Source organism: Melanotaenia boesemani, chromosome 8, assembly GCF_017639745.1.
Source record: "Melanotaenia boesemani isolate fMelBoe1 chromosome 8, fMelBoe1.pri, whole genome shotgun sequence".
Lineage (NCBI taxonomy): Eukaryota > Metazoa > Chordata > Actinopteri > Atheriniformes > Melanotaeniidae > Melanotaenia > Melanotaenia boesemani.
The window spans coordinates 575,001-597,253 of NC_055689.1; the positions used below are offsets into that span (position 1 = coordinate 575,001).

The 22,253-nt window shown below is 41.6% G+C and overlaps 1 protein-coding gene across 6 annotated transcripts in view; it reads right to left on the bottom strand.

Annotated features, from left to right (window-relative positions):
* mast3a (microtubule associated serine/threonine kinase 3a) overlaps positions 1-22,253 on the bottom strand; it is a 67,903-nt gene that overhangs the window by 28,476 nt on the left and 17,174 nt on the right. For 5 of the 6 annotated variants that reach the window (XM_041991673.1, XM_041991671.1, XM_041991672.1 and 2 more), the window contains 6 exons: positions 15,937-16,009; positions 12,843-12,863; positions 12,657-12,726; positions 2,633-2,790; positions 374-449; positions 56-265 (listed from right to left, as the gene is read on the bottom strand). In XM_041991673.1, the coding sequence (XP_041847607.1) occupies positions 56-265; positions 374-449; positions 2,633-2,790; positions 12,657-12,726; positions 12,843-12,863; positions 15,937-16,009 (608 nt within the window). The remainder of the gene's footprint in view (positions 1-55; positions 266-373; positions 450-2,632; positions 2,791-12,656; positions 12,727-12,842; positions 12,864-15,936; positions 16,010-22,253) is intronic. The other variant, XM_041991669.1, reaches the window with a different exon arrangement.

The window sequence follows — 22,253 nt, forward strand, 5'->3', positions numbered from 1 at the left end:
TGAATCATGAGCCAAATCCAAACTCAGTGGTGTCCAGTAGGTCCCAAACACCCACCTCATGCAGCAGCTTCTCCAGCTTCTCCTGCAGCTCCATGAAGTACCTGGAGGTGACCAGGCCGTTCTGGGACTTGTCCAGACAGTCTCTGGCGAGCTCCACCAGCTGGTGCTGAATAAAGCCCAGCACACCGTCGGCCAGCGGCAGAGCGGTGTCTGGACAGCACTCTGACATGATGTCAAGCAGGCGTCCCTCCATCTGAGCCGTTGCCTGGGAAACCAAAGTGGACAAGTTGGTTTAGATGGAAGACTTTCCTCCTTTTTTCCTGTCCTGGTAGTTTCTGTGCTGATAGTGAGACTGAACAAATGGCGACCATACCTTAGGGAAGCGTTCTTTGTAGACATGATTCATCATGACAATCTCGTTGTCGAATGACCCACAGGTCCTTCCAGGGCTGGAGAAACATCACAATCCTAAATATGCTTCTTCACAAATAGTCCGTCAACTGAGTGTGGAGTAGTGACGTATGTACAGCAGGGATCGGTATAATTAATCAGCAATCGATTAATTGATCATTAAGGATGTCGTCGACATTTTTTTTAATTGACAAAACTAATACATGTTCTGTTGTGTAATGTGAGTCTAAGGAATGCAATGACTTTTGCTATGTGGCAGTAATTAAACACTTTACCACACAAAGACAATGTTTGCATGGTTGAACTCCATGAGCCTACTCTGTTACCTGCGGGTTTCCGTGTATTTCAAAAGAAGCCTAATCCTGGAGGGGTCACGGCGATGTGCGGCGTGTGACCACCGTGATTTAAAAAATGACTCAGTTCACTGCCAACAATGCAAAGCTGTGTTTAAGTACAACTCGTCCACGACCCAAATGACGTACCCCTTGAACAACACACATCCGACCCTGGTTAGCGGCGGCACGTCCTGCTGTCCGTCTCAACCTAGCATCAACTCGGTGTTAGCTCGGAGGTACCTGAGTATCACGGCGACGTCAGTCCCCTCAGAGCGGCTGTACTGACCGGGCTGTGTTCGCGTCTGATCCCAGATCAATGCTGACCTTTCTCAACAAAAATCAGTAGACTAGGGTTGAAGTTGTGAGTTACTGGTTTTTTTTTTTAAATGTAACTTTGTGAATGAGGTAAGCCGATCTCTCTCCCTCCCTCTTACTCTACTCTGTGCTAGGGATGGGCGATATATCGAGATTTTCAAATATATCGAGACTTTATCAGATGCAATATAGAAGGAGGGAATATCGTTTATATCGAGATAGCTTAGAGGACGGATACCATGTCTCCCCAGAAGAACACACACTGAACGCTATAAGGAAAGCAAAGAAAAGCAAAACAATCTCGGTGAGTCGATCTATCTGCTGATCGTTAGTTTTAATCGTTAGCTGAGATTCTGGAGACTCTTCCCACCAGCATCATCTTTGGTTACACATAAACCATCGCTGTCCAGACAAATGTTAGATCCAGCCTGGTCCTGCTTCCACTACTTCAAATTACAAAATCAACATGTGACTTTACCATTTCTGGCTGAGAACAACAGTTGCTCGCGCTGTCTCGTTTTATCTGAAGGAGATATCAAGGGCTAACCCCTCGGGAGCTGCTGGAGGGACAGCAATGCTTTACACACTTTCTGGCTAATTTTAGAACTGTGACACCAGTCAATCAATCATTTGTTGCTCTGAATGACACATTTAGTTTCATCGATGAGTGCAGCTGTTAAAACCCTGCAGGACCAGATTCTTTGACACAATCATGAATGTGCAGCAAGCTGCTGCCAACACCCTCCACAGCCCACCATCAAAGTCTCCAAACCCCCACATCTATTTAGAGGAACTGTCTCAGCATGTCTCAGTGATACAGTAATGTTTATATTATAATCCAGAAATTGTACAGTATTTTTTCCAGAGCCACAAAAGTCATTTCACCACCATACTCTACTCTCAAGCCAGTAACTAACCATATGTGAAAGTTAAAGGCTGAGAGACGATTGTCCCAAATATGAAACTGCTCGTTTACATTCCTGTTTACAGCTTTGCTCCAAGCAGTCAGGATGATCCACAACTTCTATAGGTTGTGATGCTGTGGTCATAAAACAGCTGATCCAAGAGCAGCAGAAGGATCAAAACAGGGTCTCCAACTTATCATTATGGGATGCATGCCGCTAATAAACTGGTTTGTGATGGAATCGTATGTTCACTGTACCGGGTTGGTCCCCTGTCTAACTGACAATACAAAGTACAACAGGTGGAGCTGATGGAGGTGGATGGTGAGGGTAGTAAGATACTCTTCATTATAACACTTAGTCCCAATTAAGATACTGCATAAAAAACATGTTATAGAAAGTAAAATAAGCCCTAGTAATCTACCACAAGACTTGATTAACATGTACGTTACGTCCTGAAGGCAGAAGGGGCAACATGTTGGATGGGGTCACAGTTTGATTATTAACAAATAAAACATGCAGCAACAATTAAAACTCTCAGCCCCAATTTAAAAAATAGTGTTCTTCACATAACGATGACCATTTTAAAAAAGCTGACGACATTTTTCTCTCCAGATGAAGTTCAGCATCACAGAAGCGTTTATGTAACAGCAGGAGGCTGATCGGTACCTGAGGCTGCGAGAACGGAGCCTGACGGGGGGAGTGCGGTGGGCTGCTTCGTCGTCCGCCACACTCTCTGTGCTCCGGAAATGTTTGAAGAGGAAGTGGAGATCATCTTGAGTGGGCTGGAGTGGCAGCTGATGCAATAACTCATGGGAAGACGACGACTGACAGGAAAAAGAAAGAAGGTAAAAAACAGAGATAGATCATGTTTATAAAAAAATAGATGGTGCAGGAAGGATAGTATACAGAGAACAAAAGAAATAATTAAGCAAGATATTCAACCTTTGCCAACCTTTATTCACATGTCTGTAAGCATGCGAGGCTTCCTCTGATACTTAAGACCCTTATCTTTCAGTTTTACAATCAATCTTTTGGTTCTTATTAACCCTTTAGCCTCCAGCAGATCTCCCCGATGTCTATCCAGGGTTCCTAGAGGTTTTTACAAGTTAAATTTAAGACTTTTTAAGACCTTTTTGAGACAACTTAGAACAGAATTTAATACCCATTTCACGGCCACATTGGCAAAAATGAATGACTCCTAGAATTTAAGAAAATTCTTGCTTATTTACATCAGCAGTGATTATTACAATGACCTGGGTGTGTATGTAAAGTGCAATGCTTCATTTAAGCTGCTTAAAAATTTTGTTCAGGACCTTACAGCACAAAGTAATTCAAAGTGCTTTTTATCAGTGCAGCACAGCCAGCAGAAGTCAGGCAGGACAAGCAGCTGGAAGCTGGAAGCAGCTGAATGATAATTTACTGAAATAACTGACTTCACTGGGCTAATGCTGAAAACTACAGTGTTTAATTTATAGTTTCAGTCTAGATAGAAGGTTTATACTGAGTTCTTTTATTAAAACAAACAGTCTGCGTATGTCAGCTGCTCTCTGTATCGCACTCTTGGAGTTTGGCCGTGATGTGACCGCACACAGACCGGTGCACACGCACAGGTGAGCAGACGTCCGCCAGCACCGCGTACGTCATCTACCAGCAACCTGTTCACGAACAAATCAGTAGAACTGATTTTAAGGCTTGTATGCTGTTAAGCCAGCCCTCCCACGGCTGTAAACCTGGGTGAAGCTGTACTACCAACAACAATAAAATAGTAAATAATATAAAAATAGATTAGTTACTGTGATACTGGCCAGCAGGTCCTGTGCTGTCGGGTGTCCCATGAGACCCCAGGTACCTTGAATGAACTTGTCCCTCATCCCAGAAACTAACGTGGACATCCAACGGCTCAGTTTTCGTGGTCGGGTTGGTCAGACATCAGGACGAAGGCTCCGTTGTTCAGCGGAGAGATTAATTCGGTGTTAATATGAAGTGCTGGGCCAGACTGGGCTACGTCCTGCGACTCCGTCGTTGGTCTTGTTCGACGTGTTTGGTAACGTGTCCGTAGCCCTGTGGCTTTCAGGGTCGGGGAGCAGCCAAACGTCGTGTGGAGGTCGACTTCAGTCCATGTTGCTGCTGAACTTGTCACACGGCCAGACGGTGTCTGCGAGGTACATAAACCCGACGGCCCAGACGTAAACACAGAGGGAGGTCGCTGTCTCTCTTTTAAGGCGGTGATATCCTTCGCTGGTTGCTCATGTGCCTCCAAAACCTCGATCCTCATCGTTCTCAGTTTGATGTTCTACACCGAGCTTCAAACGGGTTCTCCACCGGTGTCAACCAGGCCGAGAACGAGCCTTTGTCCAGCTGTGTAATTTTACATTTACACTTTCCCAGTTTACTCACCGAATCCACTAAATTCTCAGGTCACTGTCAGCTAGAGTTCTTTCTTGAAAAATTAAAGGATTCGTGTGTGTTGGGCTAAATGTTCCCCAATCATTTCTCCTCGCAAAGTCAACGATAATTGGTTCCTAACTTCAATGTAACGCTCAGGTTGGAACGGGAAGAAATTACTTTACTTCCGTCACTTTGCAGTCCTGACATTTCCCTGACACATTTTAACATAACACAGCCTACAACTGTATGCACCCATTGTGGAAAAGGAGGTGGTCGCGACACACACACACACACACACACACACACACACACACACGGTGCACAACATGAGGGGGGGAGCGGCCGGAGCCATTCTGGCATCTCCCCCTCCAGACCTGCCTCGGCTGCAGCCTTTTCAGCCTGAGCTTCCCCGTAGGCTGCAGCCTGACTGGTCCAGAGGGGTGCCAGTCACACAGGGGCGGGAACAAAGGCGCTGGCCTTAGCCACTCCGGGCAGCGCTCTGCCCCCCCTAATCAACACACAAACGGCCACAGCTGTCCACGACAAGCAGGGCCGTAACACCGACATCATGTCAGACCTACCATACAAAATTTAAGGATAACTGTCTATTTTAAAGAATTTATAAGGGCTTTTTAAGGTATTAAATGCATATTTGCAAATTCAAGACTTTTAAAACTTTTTAAGACCCTGTGGGAACCCTGTCTATCTACCACCAGGAGGTAGCATGTATCTCTGTGGGGTAAACTGTGATGGATATTTAACCCTTTAGCTGATCTACAGAAGTTATCCAGACATTTCTATCCCATCCAGGAGGTTTACAATCCAGCCACTAAATGTAGTTTTATTCAGAGACTCTATCTGGTAAATCCACAATGATCCATGATAACAGCATTATTTATCACATTTCACCATAAAAACATCACCATCACTACTATGTTGCTAAGAGACCTCTATTTAGACCTGGACATGATGATGAAGCCACTTCCTGTCAGACTTTCCACCAATCAGAGAGCTTAGATTGACGGTAACGTCCAATCAGGAGCAGCCAAAGATCAACCAGTGAGCAGAAAGTTCTATGTGTGTGTGAAAAGAAGAAAAATAATGCTCCTCTATGGCTGGAATAAAGCCAAGAAGACGTTTCTGATGCACGGTGGCGCCACAAAGCAGCTGAGCTGGAGTTGGTTTAGTGAGGATAGCAGTTAAATAGTAGCAGGAATAACTGGAAATGAGGAAAAAGTGGAAACATGGAAATAGTTTCTGTTGTGTGTTTTTTTCAATAACAATATTTTTTCTCCTGAAAGCCAAAACTTGAGAGAACGATGAGATGAGAAAAGGTTTGGTCACTGTTGGTCTGTGTGTTATTTCTACAAAGTTCTGTTAGTAATAAATTCTGCTTTCTTCTTCTGGTCGACCTTTATGCTGCTATATCTATTCATACATTCACTTTACATCATTTTACCTCCCAGTCTGCCAGCTGCTACACACTGGTTTATACTGGGATTAAAAGCTGCTACACACTGGTTTATACTGAGATTAAAAGCTGCTACAGACTGGTTTATACTGGGATTAAAAGCTGCTACAGACTGGTTTATACTGGGATTAAAAGCTGCTACAGACTGGTTTATACTGGGATTAAAAGCTGCTACAGACTGGTTTATACTGGGATTAAAAGCTGCTACAGACTGGTTTATACTGGGATTAAAAGCTGCTACAGACTGGTTTATACTGGGATTAAAAGCTGTTACAGACTGGTTTATACTGGGATTAAAAGCTGCTACAGACTGGTTTATACTGGGATTAAAAGCTGCTACAGACTGGTTTATACTGGGATTAAAAGCTGCTACACACTGGTTTATACTGGGATTAAAAGCTGCTACACACTGGTTTATACTGGGATTAAAAGCTGCTACAGACTGGTTTATACTGGGATTAAAAGCTGTTACAGACTGGTTTATACTGGGATTAAAAGCTGCTACACACTGGTTTATACTGGGATTAAAAGCTGCTACACACTGGTTTATACTGGGATTAAAAGCTGTTACAGACTGGTTTATACTGGGATTAAAAGCTGCTACACACTGGTTTATACTGGGATTAAAAGCAGCTACAGACTGGTTTATACTGGGATTAAAAGCTGCTACAGACTGGTTTATACTGGGATTAAAAGCTGCTACACACTGGTTTATACTGGGATTAAAAGCTGCTACAGACTGGTTTATACTGGGATTAAAAGCTGCTACAGACTGGTTTATACTGGGATTAAAAGCTGTTACAGACTGGTTTATACTGGGATTAAAAGCTGCTACACACTGGTTTATACTGGGATTAAAAGCTGCTACAGACTGGTTTATACTGGGATTAAAAGCTGCTACAGACTGGTTTATACTGGGATTAAAAGCTGTTACAGACTGGTTTATACTGGGATTAAAAGCTGCTACACACTGGTTTATACTGGGATTAAAAGCAGCTACAGACTGGTTTATACTGGGATTAAAAGCTGCTACACACTGGTTTATACTGGGATTAAAAGCTGCTACAGACTGGTTTATACTGGGATTAAACGCTGCTACACACTGGTTAATACTGGGATTAAAAGCTGTTACAGACTGGTTTATACTGGGATTAAAGCTGTTACAGACTGGTTTATACTGGGATTAAAAGCTGCTACACACTGGTTTATACTGGGATTAAAAGCTGCTACAGACTGGTTTATACTGGGATTAAAAGCTGTTACAGACTGGTTTATACTGGGATTAAAAGCTGCTACAGACTGGTTTATACTGGGATTAAAAGCTGCTACACACTGGTTTATACTGGGATTAAAAGCTGCTACAGACTGGTTTATACTGGGATTAAAAGCTGCTACAGACTGGTTTATACTGGGATTAAAGCTGTTACAGACTGGTTTATACTGGGATTAAAGCTGTTACAGACTGGTTTATACTGGGATTAAAGCTGTTACAGACTGGTTTATACTGGGATTAAAGCTGCTACACACTGGTTTATACTGGGATTAAAGCTGTTACAGACTGGTTTATACTGGGATTAAAGCTGTTACAGACTGGTTTATACTGGGATTAAAGCTGTTACAGACTGGTTTATACTGGGATTAAAGCTGTTACAGACTGGTTTATACTGGGATTAAAGCTGCTACACACTGGTTTATACTGGGATTAAAGCTGCTACAGACTGGTTTATACTGGGATTAAAGCTGTTACAGACTGGTTTATACTGGGATTAAAAGCTGCTACAGACTGGTTTATACTGGGATTAAAGCTGTTACAGACTGGTTTATACTGGGATTAAAGCTGTTACACACTGGTTTATACTGGGATTAAAGCTGTTACAGACTGGTTTATACTGGGATTAAAGCTGTTACAGACTGGTTTATACTGGGATTAAAGCTGTTACACACTGGTTTATACTGGGATTAAAGCTGTTACAGACTGGTTTATACTGGGATTAAAGCTGTTACAGACTGGTTTATACTGGGATTAAAGCTGTTACAGACTGGTTTATACTGGGATTAAAAGCTGCTACACACTGGTTTATACTGGGATTAAAGCTGTTACAGACTGGTTTATACTGGGATTAAAGCTGTTACAGACTGGTTTATACTGGGATTAAAAGCTGCTACAGACTGGTTTATACTGGGATTAAAGCTGTTACAGACTGGTTTATACTGGGATTAAAGCTGTTACAGACTGGTTTATAGTGGGATTAAAGCTGTTACAGACTGGTTTATACTGGGATTAAAGCTGTTACAGACTGGTTTATACTGGGACTATAAGAGTTCTGTTTCAACATTTAGTTTAATACTAAAGCCAGGTTAAAAAAGGAAGAATTGACTTGGAGATTTAAGGATTAATATCAGCTCATCAAACTTTGGGTTTCTGCTACTCCGAAGCATAATTTAGAAGCCTGATCAGTCTGGCTATTCTAGGGCTGCTCGATTATGGGAAAAATGATAATGACGATTATTTTGATTGAAATTGAGATCTCGATTATTTAACACAATTATAGATGAGATTTGTGGGGGGGGGGTGACATTTTAAGTGTTTACTGTGGTAATACAGACTAGTTTCTTTCCACCAGGTCCCTGTAGCTATTGTTTGTCTCAGACCAGCAGCTACGTTCTGTCTGGTGTGATCTGGAAAAAAAAAAATAGTCTGGAGACATTTCGTTTTCATGTTGAAATCCGCGTCAATAAAATGTAGTGCAACATTTCTATACGGCTCTGGTGAGGCTTTACCACATGTCCGTAGCGGTGGCGAAACATCGGCCTGTCACCACGTCTTTCACACACCTTCACTACACTCATCATACAGGGAAGAAAGAGACAGTCCACCAACATGGTAATAATAATAATAATACATTTTATTTAAAAGCGCCTTTCAAAACACCCAAGGAAGTACAAAGGAACATTAAAATAAATAAATAAATAAATGGTGTTGAGATGGCAGTGATGCCGTTTGTCCAAAGTGTTGATGAGTTTCTTAAATCCCGGATTGTTCACTGTGTTCAATGAGAAAAAAGTTCTGTTTGTTTATAACGTTTGTCTCTCTGTGACTCTGGGAGCTGGTGGATTATTTAGTTGCGACTCACAAAAATTGATAATTTTTCTATTTTTTTGTGTTTCGTTGCAAGCCCCCATGTGCACGTCTGCGTGCACGAACGCAAGATTTTACATGCACGACTGTCGCCTGCCGCTTGGCTGGAGGAGGGCAGCGATTTTCACTTCCTCACACAAGTTTACATAGAAAATGATGGAGAAGGAGCGACTCCGCCTCCCGTGTGTCCAGGTGTTTGCAACTCGTTCTGAATAAAACTAAAGCGGTCGGGGCTGTGGGAGGAGTCTGCAGCAGTGGGAGGAGTCTGCAGCTATGGGAGGAGTCTGTAGCAGTGGGAGGAGTCTGCAGCAGTGGGAGGAGTCTGCAGCAAAGCGCCGCAATGACAGCTGCGCTCGATTTGAAAACAGCACAAATCGAAGGACAAAAAATAATCGGACCATTTCATTTTTATGATCGTTCAAAACCCAGATCGTAATTGCAATTAAATTTCGATTAATTGCCCAGCCCTAGGCTGGTCATGTTTCAATGACAGAAGAGCAAAGACAAGAAGAACTGATCTGACTGCAAGAAAGAAACAGTAAAATCAAAGATGGGAGAGAGAGTATGTGGTAAAGAAATGAGAGAGGGAGGAAACTTAAGACTGCATAAAGAGCTCTCTGACAGCCAGCTTGACAGGAGCAATGTGTCGGAGGGACTGACCTCACCATCTCCCAGCCATGTGGTAGGACATTCAAACTTAAAACTCTGACACAGGAGCTGGGGATTGTTTTCTTGCAACAAACCACAGTTTCTGGAATGGCTTCCAAGGCAAAAAACAACATAATTGTCATGGAAACCATCAAGCAGCTAACGGGTGTAGCTGGGAAGCAGCCAGTGCTGCTGTCACCCAAAAGGAAAAGCAAAGTAGGAAGATGCAAAATCATGTGTGGTCCATTCTCATCCAGGACAAAGACCCACGTTATCTTAGTACTTATAACTGGACTAGATTGGAAAACCCCCATACTCAGATATAATGCGAGTATGTTGATATTAATCTGCATCTTAGTGCTGTTTCAACCAAATTCTAGTAAATGTAAGGAGTTGTGTTGGTTTCCTTCCAAAGACTTCAAACATGTGACACAAAGCTGAGGACGGAGGGATGCATCATATTGTGTTACAGCTGTCTGACTCATTAAAGACACAAGCAGCAGTGATGTGAAGCTACAAAGTATTCAGATTTAGAGTACAGACCTCACAATACAGACCTGAAGCTGTTTTTTGTTTACTGTTAAATGGTCAGCATTCATTTTAAAAGGCAACCAGTGAATGATTCACTTCATGGACTTAAAACATGTTTAAAACATTTTTTGTTCATTCATGTTTGGGTTCTTACAAACTATATTCCAAAGACGTTAGGACACTGTGTACATACGAACAAAAACAGAATACAGAAAAACACCTGGAGGAGCATTAGACAACTAACCAGGTTACCTGGCAACAGGTCTTGGTCAGTAACATGACTGGGTATAAAAGGAGCATTTCAGAGAGGCAGAGTCTCTCAGATGGAAAGATGGACAGAGCTTCACCAATCTGAGACAAACTGGATCTAAAACTGTGGAACAATTTCAGAAAAATGTTCCTCAGGCTTTGAAGATCCTCCATCTACAGTGTAGAGCAGGGCTACTCAATTCGGTCCTACAAGGGCCGCAATCCAGCAGGTTTTCCATGTATCCCTGCACCAACACACCTGAGTCAAATTAGGTGGCTCTAACAGCCAATCAGGTTCTACACAATAACTCATAATTTGTCTCAGGTGTGTTGGTGCAGGGATACATGGAAAACCTGCTGGACTGAGGCCCTCGTAGGACCGAATTGAGTAGCCCTGGTGTAGACCATCAGCATCATCATCATCAGGACTGTAGAGCAGCATGAATCCTGCATCAGACCAGAATGGGACAACATTCCTCTCCTAAAACTCCAGCAACTGGTCTCCTCACTTCCCAGACGTTTCCAGACATGTTAGAAGAAGAGATGCTATACCGTGCTGAACATCACCCTGGAACTACTTTTTACACCGTGCTGAACACCACCCTGGAACTACTTTTTACACCGTGCTGAACATCACCCTGGAACTACTTTTTACACCGTGCTGAACACCACCCTGGAACTACTTTTTACACCGTGCTGAACATCACCCTGGAACTACTTTTTACACCGTGCTGAACACCACCCTGGAACTACTTTTTACACCATGCTGAACATCACCCTGGAACTACTTTTTACACCGTGCTGAACACCACCCTGGAACTACTTTTTACACCGTGCTGAACATCACCCTGGAACTACTTTTTACACCATGCTGAACACCACCCTGGAACTACTTTTTACACCATGCTGAACATCACCCTGGAACTACTTTTTACACCGTGCTGAACACCACCCTGGAACTACTTTTTACACCGTGCTGAACATCACCATGGAACTACTTTTTACACTCTGCTGAACATCACCCTGGAACTACTTTTTACACCATGCTGAATATCACCCTGGAACTACTTTTTACACTCTGCTGAACATCACCCTGGAACTACTTTTTACACCATGCTGAATATCACCCTGGAACTACTTTTTACACCGTGCTGAACATCACCCTGGAACTACTTTTTACACTCTGCTGAACATCACCCTGGAACTACTTTTTACACCGTGCTGAACATCACCCTGGAACTACTTTTTACACCATGCTGAACACCACCCTGGAACTACTTTTTACACCATGCCGAACATCACCCTGGAACTACTTTTTACACCGTGCTGAACATCACCCTGGAACTACTTTTTACACCGTGCTGAACATCACCATGGAACTACTTTTTACACCGTGCCGAACATCACCCTGGAACTACTTTTTACACCGTGCTGAACATCATCCTGGAACTACTTTTTACACCGTGCTGAACATCACCCTGGAACTACTTTTTACACCATGCTGAACATCACCCTGGAACTACTTTTTACACCGTGCCGAACATCACCCTGGAACTACTTTTTACACCGTGCCGAACATCACCCTGGAACTACTTTTTACACTGTGCCGAACATCACCGTGGAACTACTTTTTACACCGTGCTGAACATCACCCTGGAACTACTTTTTACACCGTGCCTAACATCACCCTGGAACTACTTTTTACACCGTGCCGAACATCACCGTGGAACTACTTTTTACACCGTGCTGAACACCACCCTGGAACTACTTTTTACAGACGTGTTGTGAATCAGATTCACTATCAGCTCGTATTTTCCATCACATGGTGAAACGTCTCAGTTTCATCGTCTGACATGTTGCTGATCTGCTACTGGGAATAAAAGATTCTGGTTTTATTGACATTTTACACAGGTTCCCACCTTTTGGGGAATCAGGGTTGTACAATCTCTGAACATATTGCTTGCACAGGTAAGATTTTCAGATAACACTAAATATGTCTCAGGTTTTCAGAGTTTGTTTATTTCAATAACATCACTTAATTCTATGAATGGACTCTTGGCAGATCTATTTTCTACAGTGTGTAAGCTGAGTTTTAACATTCAGCCAATCAACACCGGCCGTTCTAACTGACCGATACGATGAGTGTGACTAACTCAGGGACAAACTGCTCCCATGGCAGTGGTTTGGCAAGAGGCTGAATATCTGATGAAGGAAAAAGGACACAGAAAGACGGGGAGCTGTGTGGTGACGGAGGCTCAGCTTACAGATACTGATGAACTGGGAGCATTGGTGCAGTATCCAGACGAGGGAACGGACCACCTTCGCTCTGCTCTGCTGAAACAAGAACAGAAACAAGCTGCTCAGTGAACATCTACACCTCAAACTTATTTTAACAGAAGGTTTTCTCATGCAGGTTTTTATCTGCTGGATCCACATAACTATTTTCTTACCTTTCATTGCGAGCCAGCTGGCTGCACAGATGCAAATGGAGGATAAAGAGAGGGAGAAGGGCAAGAGGAGACACAAGGTGAGAAGGAAATTAAACACTGTTTAATGCTGATGACATAGGAAGTCTGGCTGTCAGTCACAGAGCTGTGAGGTCTGTTGCAGGTTGCAGCTGGTTGCTGCTGAACACCCCCCAAGCTGTTATCACACTTAGCTCATGTCTCAGCAAACACTGCAAGACAACACACACCCAAACCACCACTGAATCAGAAAACCTCAGTCTGGATGTAAACACATGAATCTCTGCTGGAACTCCTCTGTCCCCCCTTTTCCTTTAAAAAGAGCACATTGAGAAAAAGAAGGGGCTCATTTTCCCTCACTGATCTAATCTGATGTGACAGAGACGACCTCGTGCTTTTTAGCTGAAAGGAAGGAAATTCCACACGGAAACGAGTTGCTACTCCTCTGATGTGAGAATTAATGGAGCTACGATCAACTTGTGTTTATGGTTCTGTGGGGCTTGAAATCAGGGTTAGAAAGAGTTAGCAGTCCCTAAAACTAAAGGAAAAACCTAGAGGGAGGTACAGCTTGGTTGGTTATGCCTCATCATCAGGATGGCTCCTCATCATCTTATCCTTTCCTTTGAATCAGAAATATGTCTATTCCTCAGCCACAGATGTGGACAGAATTGTTAGTTCCCTTCGGTTAATGAAAGAAAAACTCAGAATGGCCACAGAAATAACTTGAATCTGATAAAAGTAATAAATAAAAATTCTATTAAATTTAACCAATGAAAGTCAGACGTTGCTTTTCAACCATGTTTCAACAGAATTATTTAAAAAATAAACTCATGAAACAGACCTGGACAAAAATGATGGTACCCTTAACTTAATATTTAGTTGAACAACCTTTTGAAACAATCACTGCAATCCATCGATTCCTGTAACTGTCAGTGAGACTTCTGCACCTCTCAGCAGGTATTTTGATCCACTCCTCATAAGCAAACTGCTCCAGTTGTCTCAGGTTTGAAGGAGCCTTTTCCAGACGCCATGTTTCAGCTCCTTCCAAAGATGCTCAATAGGATTTAGTTCAGAATAGTCCATGTTTTCCTCTTAGCCATTCTTGGTGTTTTTAGCTGTGTTTTGGGTCTTTGTTGTAAGACCCATGACCTGCGACTGAGACCAAGCTTTCTGACACTGGCAGCACATTTCTCTCTAGAATCCTTGATAGTCTTGAGATTTCATTGTACCCGCACAGATTCCAGACACCCTGTACCAGATGCAGCAAAGCAGCCCCAGAACATAACAGAACCTCCTCCATGTTCCACAGTAGGAACGGTGTTCTTTTCTTCATATGCTTCATTTCTCCGTCTGGAAACATAGAGCTGATGGTAAAAAGTTCCATTTATGTCTCATCTGTCCATAGGACATTCTCCCAGAAGCTTTGTGGCTTGTCAGCATGTAGTTTGGCTTTTTTATGGTTTGTTTTTAACAATGGTTCCTTCTTGGTCGTCTCCGATTAAGTCCACTTTGGCTCAAACAAGGACGGATGGTGCGATCTGACACTGATGTTCCTTTAGCTTGAAGTTCACCTTTATTCTCTTTAAAAGTTTTTCTGGGCTCTTTTGTTACCGTTCGTATTATCCGTCTCTTTGATTTGTCATCAGTTTTCCTCCTGCGGCCACGTCCAGGGAGGTTGGCTACAGCCCCATGGATCTTACATTTCTGAATAATATGTGCAGCTGTAGACACAGGAACATCAAGCTGCTTGGAGATGGTCTTATAGCCTTTACCTTTAACATGCTGGTCTATAATTTTCTTTCTAATCTCCTGAGACAACTCTTTCCTTTGCTTCCTCTGGTCCATGTTGAGTGTGTACCCACCATGTCACCAAACAGCACAGTGACTACCTGTAGCCTATATATAGACCCACTGACTGGTTACAAGATCGTAGACACCTGTGATGCTAATTAGTGGACACACCTTGGATTAACATGTCCCTTTGGTCACTTTATTTTCAGTCTTTTTTTAGGGGAACCATCATTTTTATCCAGGCCTGTTTCATGAGTTTATTTTTTAAATAATTCTGTAGAAACATGGTTGAAAAGCAACGTCTGACTTTCACTGGTTAAATTTCATAGAATTTTTATTTATTATTCTTTAGTCAGATTCAAGATATTTCTGTCACCATTGTTTTTCTTTCATTAACCGAAGGGAACCAACACTTCTGTCCACATCTGTAAATACCTTCCATCGCTTGCCTGCTCACTGTTAGCGTAAAAGAACTAGAGCACAAACAGAAGGGCTGAAAAAAAAACCTGTTAAGACTGAATCTGTCTATACTCCAGCAGCTTAAAGACTTGCTAAATGTAGACTTCCTGTTTCCACCCGAAGGCCTCTGGTGCAGCATCACCCACAAGCACAGCAGGCCGCAGCTTGCACAAAGCTTGCTGCCTTGCTTGGCTTGACAAATGTTGAGACCATGTGGCCCCGGCGCCTTTCAGTTGGTTGGCTTGGATTCTTCACGGCCACATTTCCTGGGGCAGGACTGCTCATTATCCACGCATGTTTCCAACAAAACCTCATGCGTTTTTCCTCACACAAGGCTTTGGCTTTATATCTGAGGTGTTAAAGGTTATATGAGCTGGGACAAACTGGACAAAATAAATTACTCTTTTGTTTTCCTTTCTTTTAAAAATAATGACAAAATAAAACTAAAATAAAGTGACTTTAATAATAGAATGAAATACAGAAATAAAAATTAATACTGTTTTTTTTATTAAATAAAAATACAAAATAAACAAATATAAATTATTTAAATAACTAATTTCTTTAATAAAACAAAATTAAATTACATAAAAATTATCTTAGAAATGTAAATAAAAATGTAACAAATTAAATTAAATTAAAATTATTTAAAAAATTAAACAGCTTTTAAAACATTTAAAAATAAAATAAAATGAAAGCAGTGTATGCAAAACATTCCTTCAGAATAACATTTACTGCATTATGTTTTTTACTTGCTGTGTGACATATTTTCACCAGTAAAGTGGATGAGCTCGGACATCTGACGCATCAATATTTACAGCGTTTGATTTACCTGCGGGCAAACTGGAAGTTGGCAGAATTGCTGGCAGAGGCATTTCTGGGGCTTTCTGAAGGACTGCTGCCAGCTGAAGGAATAGAAAAAGGGTAAAAAAATATTAGTTCCAAACTTTCAATATGAGTAAAAGCTGGCATGTAAAGATGAATCAGAAGCGTTTTAGCCCTCTTGATGGTTTGAAATGCATTTAGATTCACGAAGTGATGACTCATGGACAATACATTATCAGATATAAAAGTTTAATTTGATTTGTTTTGGTTTCAATATATGATGATGATGAGAATCTCCTGTTCCACCACATCCCAAAGCTGCTCTACTGGACTGAGATCTGGTGGCTGTGGAGGCCGTTGGAGTCCAGTGAACTCATCGTCATGTTCTAGAAAGCAGGTGGAGATGATCTGAGCTTTGTGACATGGTGCATTATCCTGCTGGAAGTAGCATCAGAAGATGCTCCACTGTGGTCATAAAGGGATGGACATGGTCAGCAACAATACTCAGGTAGGCTGTGCTGGTTAAACCAGGCCACGTTGGTACTAAGGGGCCCAAAGTGGACCAAGAAAATCTCCCCCCACCATTACACCAGCAGCAGCCTGAAGCGTTGATCCAAGGCAGGATGGATCCATGTTTTCATGATGTTTCCAGCAGATTCTGAGCCGAGCATCTGAATGTGGAGCTGAAATGGAGACTCATCAGACCAGCAACGTTTCTCCATCTTCTATTGTCCAGTGTTGGTGAGTGTGTGTGAATTGTAGCCTCAGTTTCCTGTTCTTAGCTGGCAGGAGGAACCCGGTGTGTCTTCTGCTGCATCCTGGTCCAGACAACTGCTGCTCTGGATATTTTCTCTTCTTCAGACCATCTCTGGAAACCCTGGAGATGGTTGTGGGTGAAAATCCCAGTAAACACTCAGACCAACAACCATGTCACATTCAAAGTCTCTTAAATCCTCTTTCTTCCTCATACGGATGGACAGAAAAAGTGACTGGTAAGGGTATTTGTGGTCCAATGTTGTGTCCATCTTTATGCTGAGCTGTGCTAGCCAACACACTCACTGACTTTTGTTTTTCTTTTTGGCTTTTTTTCAGCACACATCTGATCTGAGTGGGGCATCCAGAATGCCCTGGTTGGTAAACGACACGATACACCGTCATTGTCCGACATGTCTGAAAACTGTCAGCGAGATGTTCACATGGAGCAAAACTTGAACAGCACGCACATGAAATTTGCTCACTTCCCCTATACACAGTATGTCATGGACTACACACACACTGGATTCCTCAAAGTTCTGAGCTTAGTTTTAAAACTGACTGATGTATAAAAGTGTAAATAAAATACTGCTGAAATGATGTGCAGACCTGCACCGCTGCGTAGCAACGGTCCTCAATATGATCTGCAGCAAATCTTTAGTCAACAGACTTGAATGCAGTTTCAGTCTATTACAGTTTTTGACCCGTTTTACGTGACATTTTACTAATTCTAGAGGTCAGTATATCATTCTGATGTAGCTAATGTAACCCATCAGTCAGTTTTGTCATTAGTTTTACTTATAAGTTTGACATAAAACGAACAAACCCACAAGATTTATAAAGTCATATTGGCCAGGTTTACATGAGTGTTTGAATTCCCCTTTAATTCAGAATAAAACTTAAATCCTCTTTAAAATGACCTTAATTAGGTAAACACCTAAGTCCGAATGAAAATGGCTATTCCGAACTAAACTTAAATCAGAATTAAGTGGCTGGTTTATTCTGATTTTAAATCTAAAATGAATAATTCCTCCATCATGTAAATGATCCAATCAAAACCCTTTCCCTCCTCCAGATCTAAAGCCGAATAAATAAAGGCGATAAAACCTGTTTTCCATGTAAACCTCAATTCAGAATTACTATTTTCATGGAAACACGAAGGAGAATACTTTAGTTCTGAATTATTTAATTCTGAATAATTAATTCCGAATTAAAAACACCATGTAACCGTGACTCAAGTCATTATTCCTACTCAACTAGGGTCTCTGCTAAGGCCTTACCAAGGGTGTGTCAGCAAACAGCAGGAACACCAGTTGTTGATCATACCACATCACACACTCTTACAAAGGTCACCAAAGGTCGTTCTCTGTGGATAAATCCACACCACACCCTGAGCCACTTGCATGGATGTGTCTTCATGTTCGGCTCTCAAGCAGCCGGATGAAGGAATGAGTAGCCTGGAGGAGGCTACATGAAAAACATAATCATGAGAAAACCAGTCAGTGCCCCCCTCAGCGGGAAACCAGCTCAAGTCTTGTGACACACAACACCAAATAAGGAAGGCAGAGGGAACATAGACATGACTGAAAAATTAACCCCTGAAATTAATTCATTCCACTTTACAGGCATGTCAGACAAAAAGAAGACCATCATCTGATGCTTAGATGCTTCCTGGCTAATCAGATCAGAAGTGGACAGAGTGTGGTAGATGTTCACATCTGAGCGCTGGACTACGAGGCCAAGTTAGCAGCTTAGCAACTAACAGTATGTTGAGCTGAAGGTTTTTTCTCTCCACTGTCGCCCATCACTACTGAATCAGCAAGAAGATTTGGTTTCCTTAAATTTAGCTTCATATGAACACAATGATTAGGAATTGATTAGGAATTTAACTAATATGTGTGCTTTTATTTTATTACAATTGGACTACAATGAAGTGATCATGCAGGCAAAAGAGCACTGAGATGACTCATCGTGCAAAGTTAAATTAACTGAATGAAATACCAACGTCAAAAGACTTTCAGCAGTTAAGAGGGCCTATTATGCTTTGGACTTTTCTGAGCTTTCCACAGTGTTTTAGTGTTGAATACTCTTATATACTGTATTATTTTGGTCTATTTGTATTTGTATTTGTATTGTATTACAATATATTTCTTAATTTCAGTCGTTACGACATAATTCCGATATCGATATACAGTTGTGTTCAAAATAATAGCAGTCAGGTTAAAAAATTGAGTTAAGCCCAAGGTCCTTATAATAGTTTTTATTTCCATGCATTGGTAACACTGCACATTATATTCTAAATCAAAACATGAAGAAAAAGCAGACATTTCTTTAATTATGTTACAGAAAATGAAGAAAAATGAACATTGGGCTGTTCAAAAAAATAGCAGTGTCTGCATTTTACTTTACAAACTCAAATATTTACTGTATGAAATGAAAAATATCCAGGATTCAGCATTCCTATGAATCACTAAACTAATATTTAGTTGTATAGCCACAGTTTCTGAGAACCGCTTCACATCTGTGTTGCATGGAGTCAACCAACTTCTGGCATCTGTCAACAGGGATTCCAACCCAGGATAATTTGACAACGTCCCATAATTCCTTTGCATTTCTTGGTTTTGCCTCAGAAACAGCATTTTTAATGTCACCCCACAAGTTTTCTATCGGATTAAGGTCCGGGGATTGGGCTGGCCACTCCATGACTTTAATTTTGTTGTTCTGGAACCAAGCTGCTGCTCGCTTACTGGTGTGTTTGGGGTCGTTGTCTTGTTGAAACACCCATTTCAAGGGCATTTCCTCTTCAGCATAAGGCAACATGACATCTTCAAGTATTTTGATGTATCCAAACTGATCCATGATCCCTGGTATGCGATAAATAGGCCCGACACCATAGTAAGAGAAACATCCCCAGATCATGATGCTTGCACCACCATGCTTCACTGTCTTCAGAGTGTACTGTGGCTTGAATTCAGTGTTTGGGGGTCGTCTGACAAACTGTCTGCGGCCCTTAGACCCAAAGAGAACAATCTTACTCTCATCCGTCCACAAAATGTTTCTCCATTTCTCTTTTGGCCAGCCAATGTGTTCTTTGGCAAATTGTATCCTCTTCAGCACATGTCTTTTTTGTAACAGTGGGACTTTGCGGGGTCTTCTTGCCGATAGATTAGCTTCACACAGGCGTCTTCTAATTGTCACAGTACTCACAGGTAACTTCAGACTGTCTTTGATCATCCTGGAGCTGATCATTGGCTGAGTTTTCACCATTCTGGCTATTCTTCGATCCATTCGAATGGTAGTCTTCCGTTTTCTTCCACGTGTCTCTGGTTTTGCTTTCCATTTTAAAGCATTGGAGATCATTTTAGCCGAGCAGCCCATCATTTTCTGCACTTCTTTATACGTTTTCCCTTCATTAATCAACTTTTTTATCAAAGTACGCTTTTCTTCTGAACAATGTCTGGAACGACCCATTTTTCTCAGGTTTTCAGAGAGAAATGCATGAGCAACATGTGCTGGCTTCATCCTTAAATAAGGGCCACCTGATTGACACCTGTTTTCAATCACAGATTGAATGACTTCACTAATTGAAATCCACACTGCTATTATTTGGAACAAGCCCCTTCAATTCATTATTCAATTACACAAACTCAGGAGCATGCATATCATGAATGTTGGCTCTGTTGGTTTTCTAAGACCCCACTACAGCAACTGGTAGATTATTTGCCATGCAGTAATATAATTTCTACCAAAAACAGGTTATTCATGTTGGACTGCTATTATTTTGAACACAACTGTAAACAATATAAAAAGCCAAAAATGCCACAACAGATTCTGTAAAACTAAAAATTAATTTGCCAAGTCTATGAAACTCCTCCAGTATAACATTTTAGAAATAAAAACCATACAATAAATTAATGTTCACCTTTTATTTCAATTTAGCAAAGCTAAATTAGCCTTCAAACAAAGAAATTTGAAATCACCAAAAGACGAATAAAGCTTTTACCGTTCTCAATATTAATATCTAAAACACAGGTCTATTATGTTATTCTTATAGATTTAAACAAAGCCGCTTCAACCAGGCTAAAAAATAACAAAAGTGCTCAGAATTGCTTCAATAAACTGAAAAAAAGACTGAGCAACAACTGGTGCTTCATCTTCTGACTCTCAGTATGTTCTACGGGTGGAAATGCTTCAGATGCAGTGCTGCCAACTCCTCAATAAGGGTGTTTATGGACGGGGGAGGAGTCTGCGTAGCACCTACTCCTCATTGAAAAGAGTAAACAGCGTTAATTTACATCAGTCTCCAAAAGTCTCCAATAATACCCCAAAAAAAGTTGCTAGATCTGTTGCTAGCTAAGTAGCTAAATGTAGCAACAAAGTTGCTAAGTTGGCGACACTAAGCCAAACCTCTTCCGTACCACCGAGTTAGTCTCTCCTCTCTTATCAACTACAGGCTGTACAGAATTATTAGGCAACTTGTATTTTTGAGGATTAATTTTATTATAGAACAACAACTATGTTCGCAATGAACACAAAAGACTCATAAATATCAAAGCTGAATATTTTTGGAAGTTGGAGTGGGGCTTTTTTAATTTTAGTATCTTAGGAGGAGATCTGTGTGTGCAGGTGACTATTACTGTGCATAATTATTAGGCAACTTAACAAAAACCAAATATATACCCATTTCACTTATTTATTTTCACCAGGAAAACCAATATAACAACTCAAAATTTACAAATATACATTTCTGGCATTTAAAAACAAAACAAAAACAACTCAGTGACCAATATAACCACCTTTCTTTGCGAGGACACTCAAAAGCCTGCCATCCATAGATTCTGTCAGTGTCTTGATCTGTTCACGATCAACATTGCGTGCAGCAGCAACCACAGCCTCCCAGACCCTGTTCAGAGAGGTGTACTGTTTTCCCTCCCTGTAGATCTCACATTTGATGAGGGACCACAGGTTCTCTATGGGGTTAAGATCAGGTGAACAAGGAGGCCATGTCATTATTTTTTCTTCTTTTAGGCCTTTTCTGGCCAGCCACGCGGTGGAGTACTTGGATGCGTGTGATGGAGCATTGTCCTACATGAAAATCATGTTTTTCTTGAACGATGCTGACTTCTTCCTGTACCACTGCTTGAAGAAGGTGGCTTCCAGAAACTGGCAGTAGGACTGGGAGTTGAGCTTGACTACATCCTCAACCCGAAAAGGTCCCACAAGCTCATCTTTGATGATACCAGCCCATACCAGTATCCCACCTCCACCTTGCTGGCGTCTGAGTCGGAGTGGAGCTCTCTGCCCTGTACTGATCCAGCCACGGGCCCATCCATCTGGCCCATCAAGACTCACTCTCATTTCATCAGTCCATAAAACCTTAGAAAAATCAGTCTTATGATATTTCTTGGCCCAGTCTTGACGTTTTATCTTGTGTGTCTTGTTCAGTGGTGGTCGTTTTTCAGCCTTCCTTACCTTGGCCATGTCCCTGAGTATTGCACACCTTGTGCTTCTTGGCACTCCAGTGATGTTGCAGCTCTGAAATATGGCAAAACTGGTGGCCAATGGCATCTC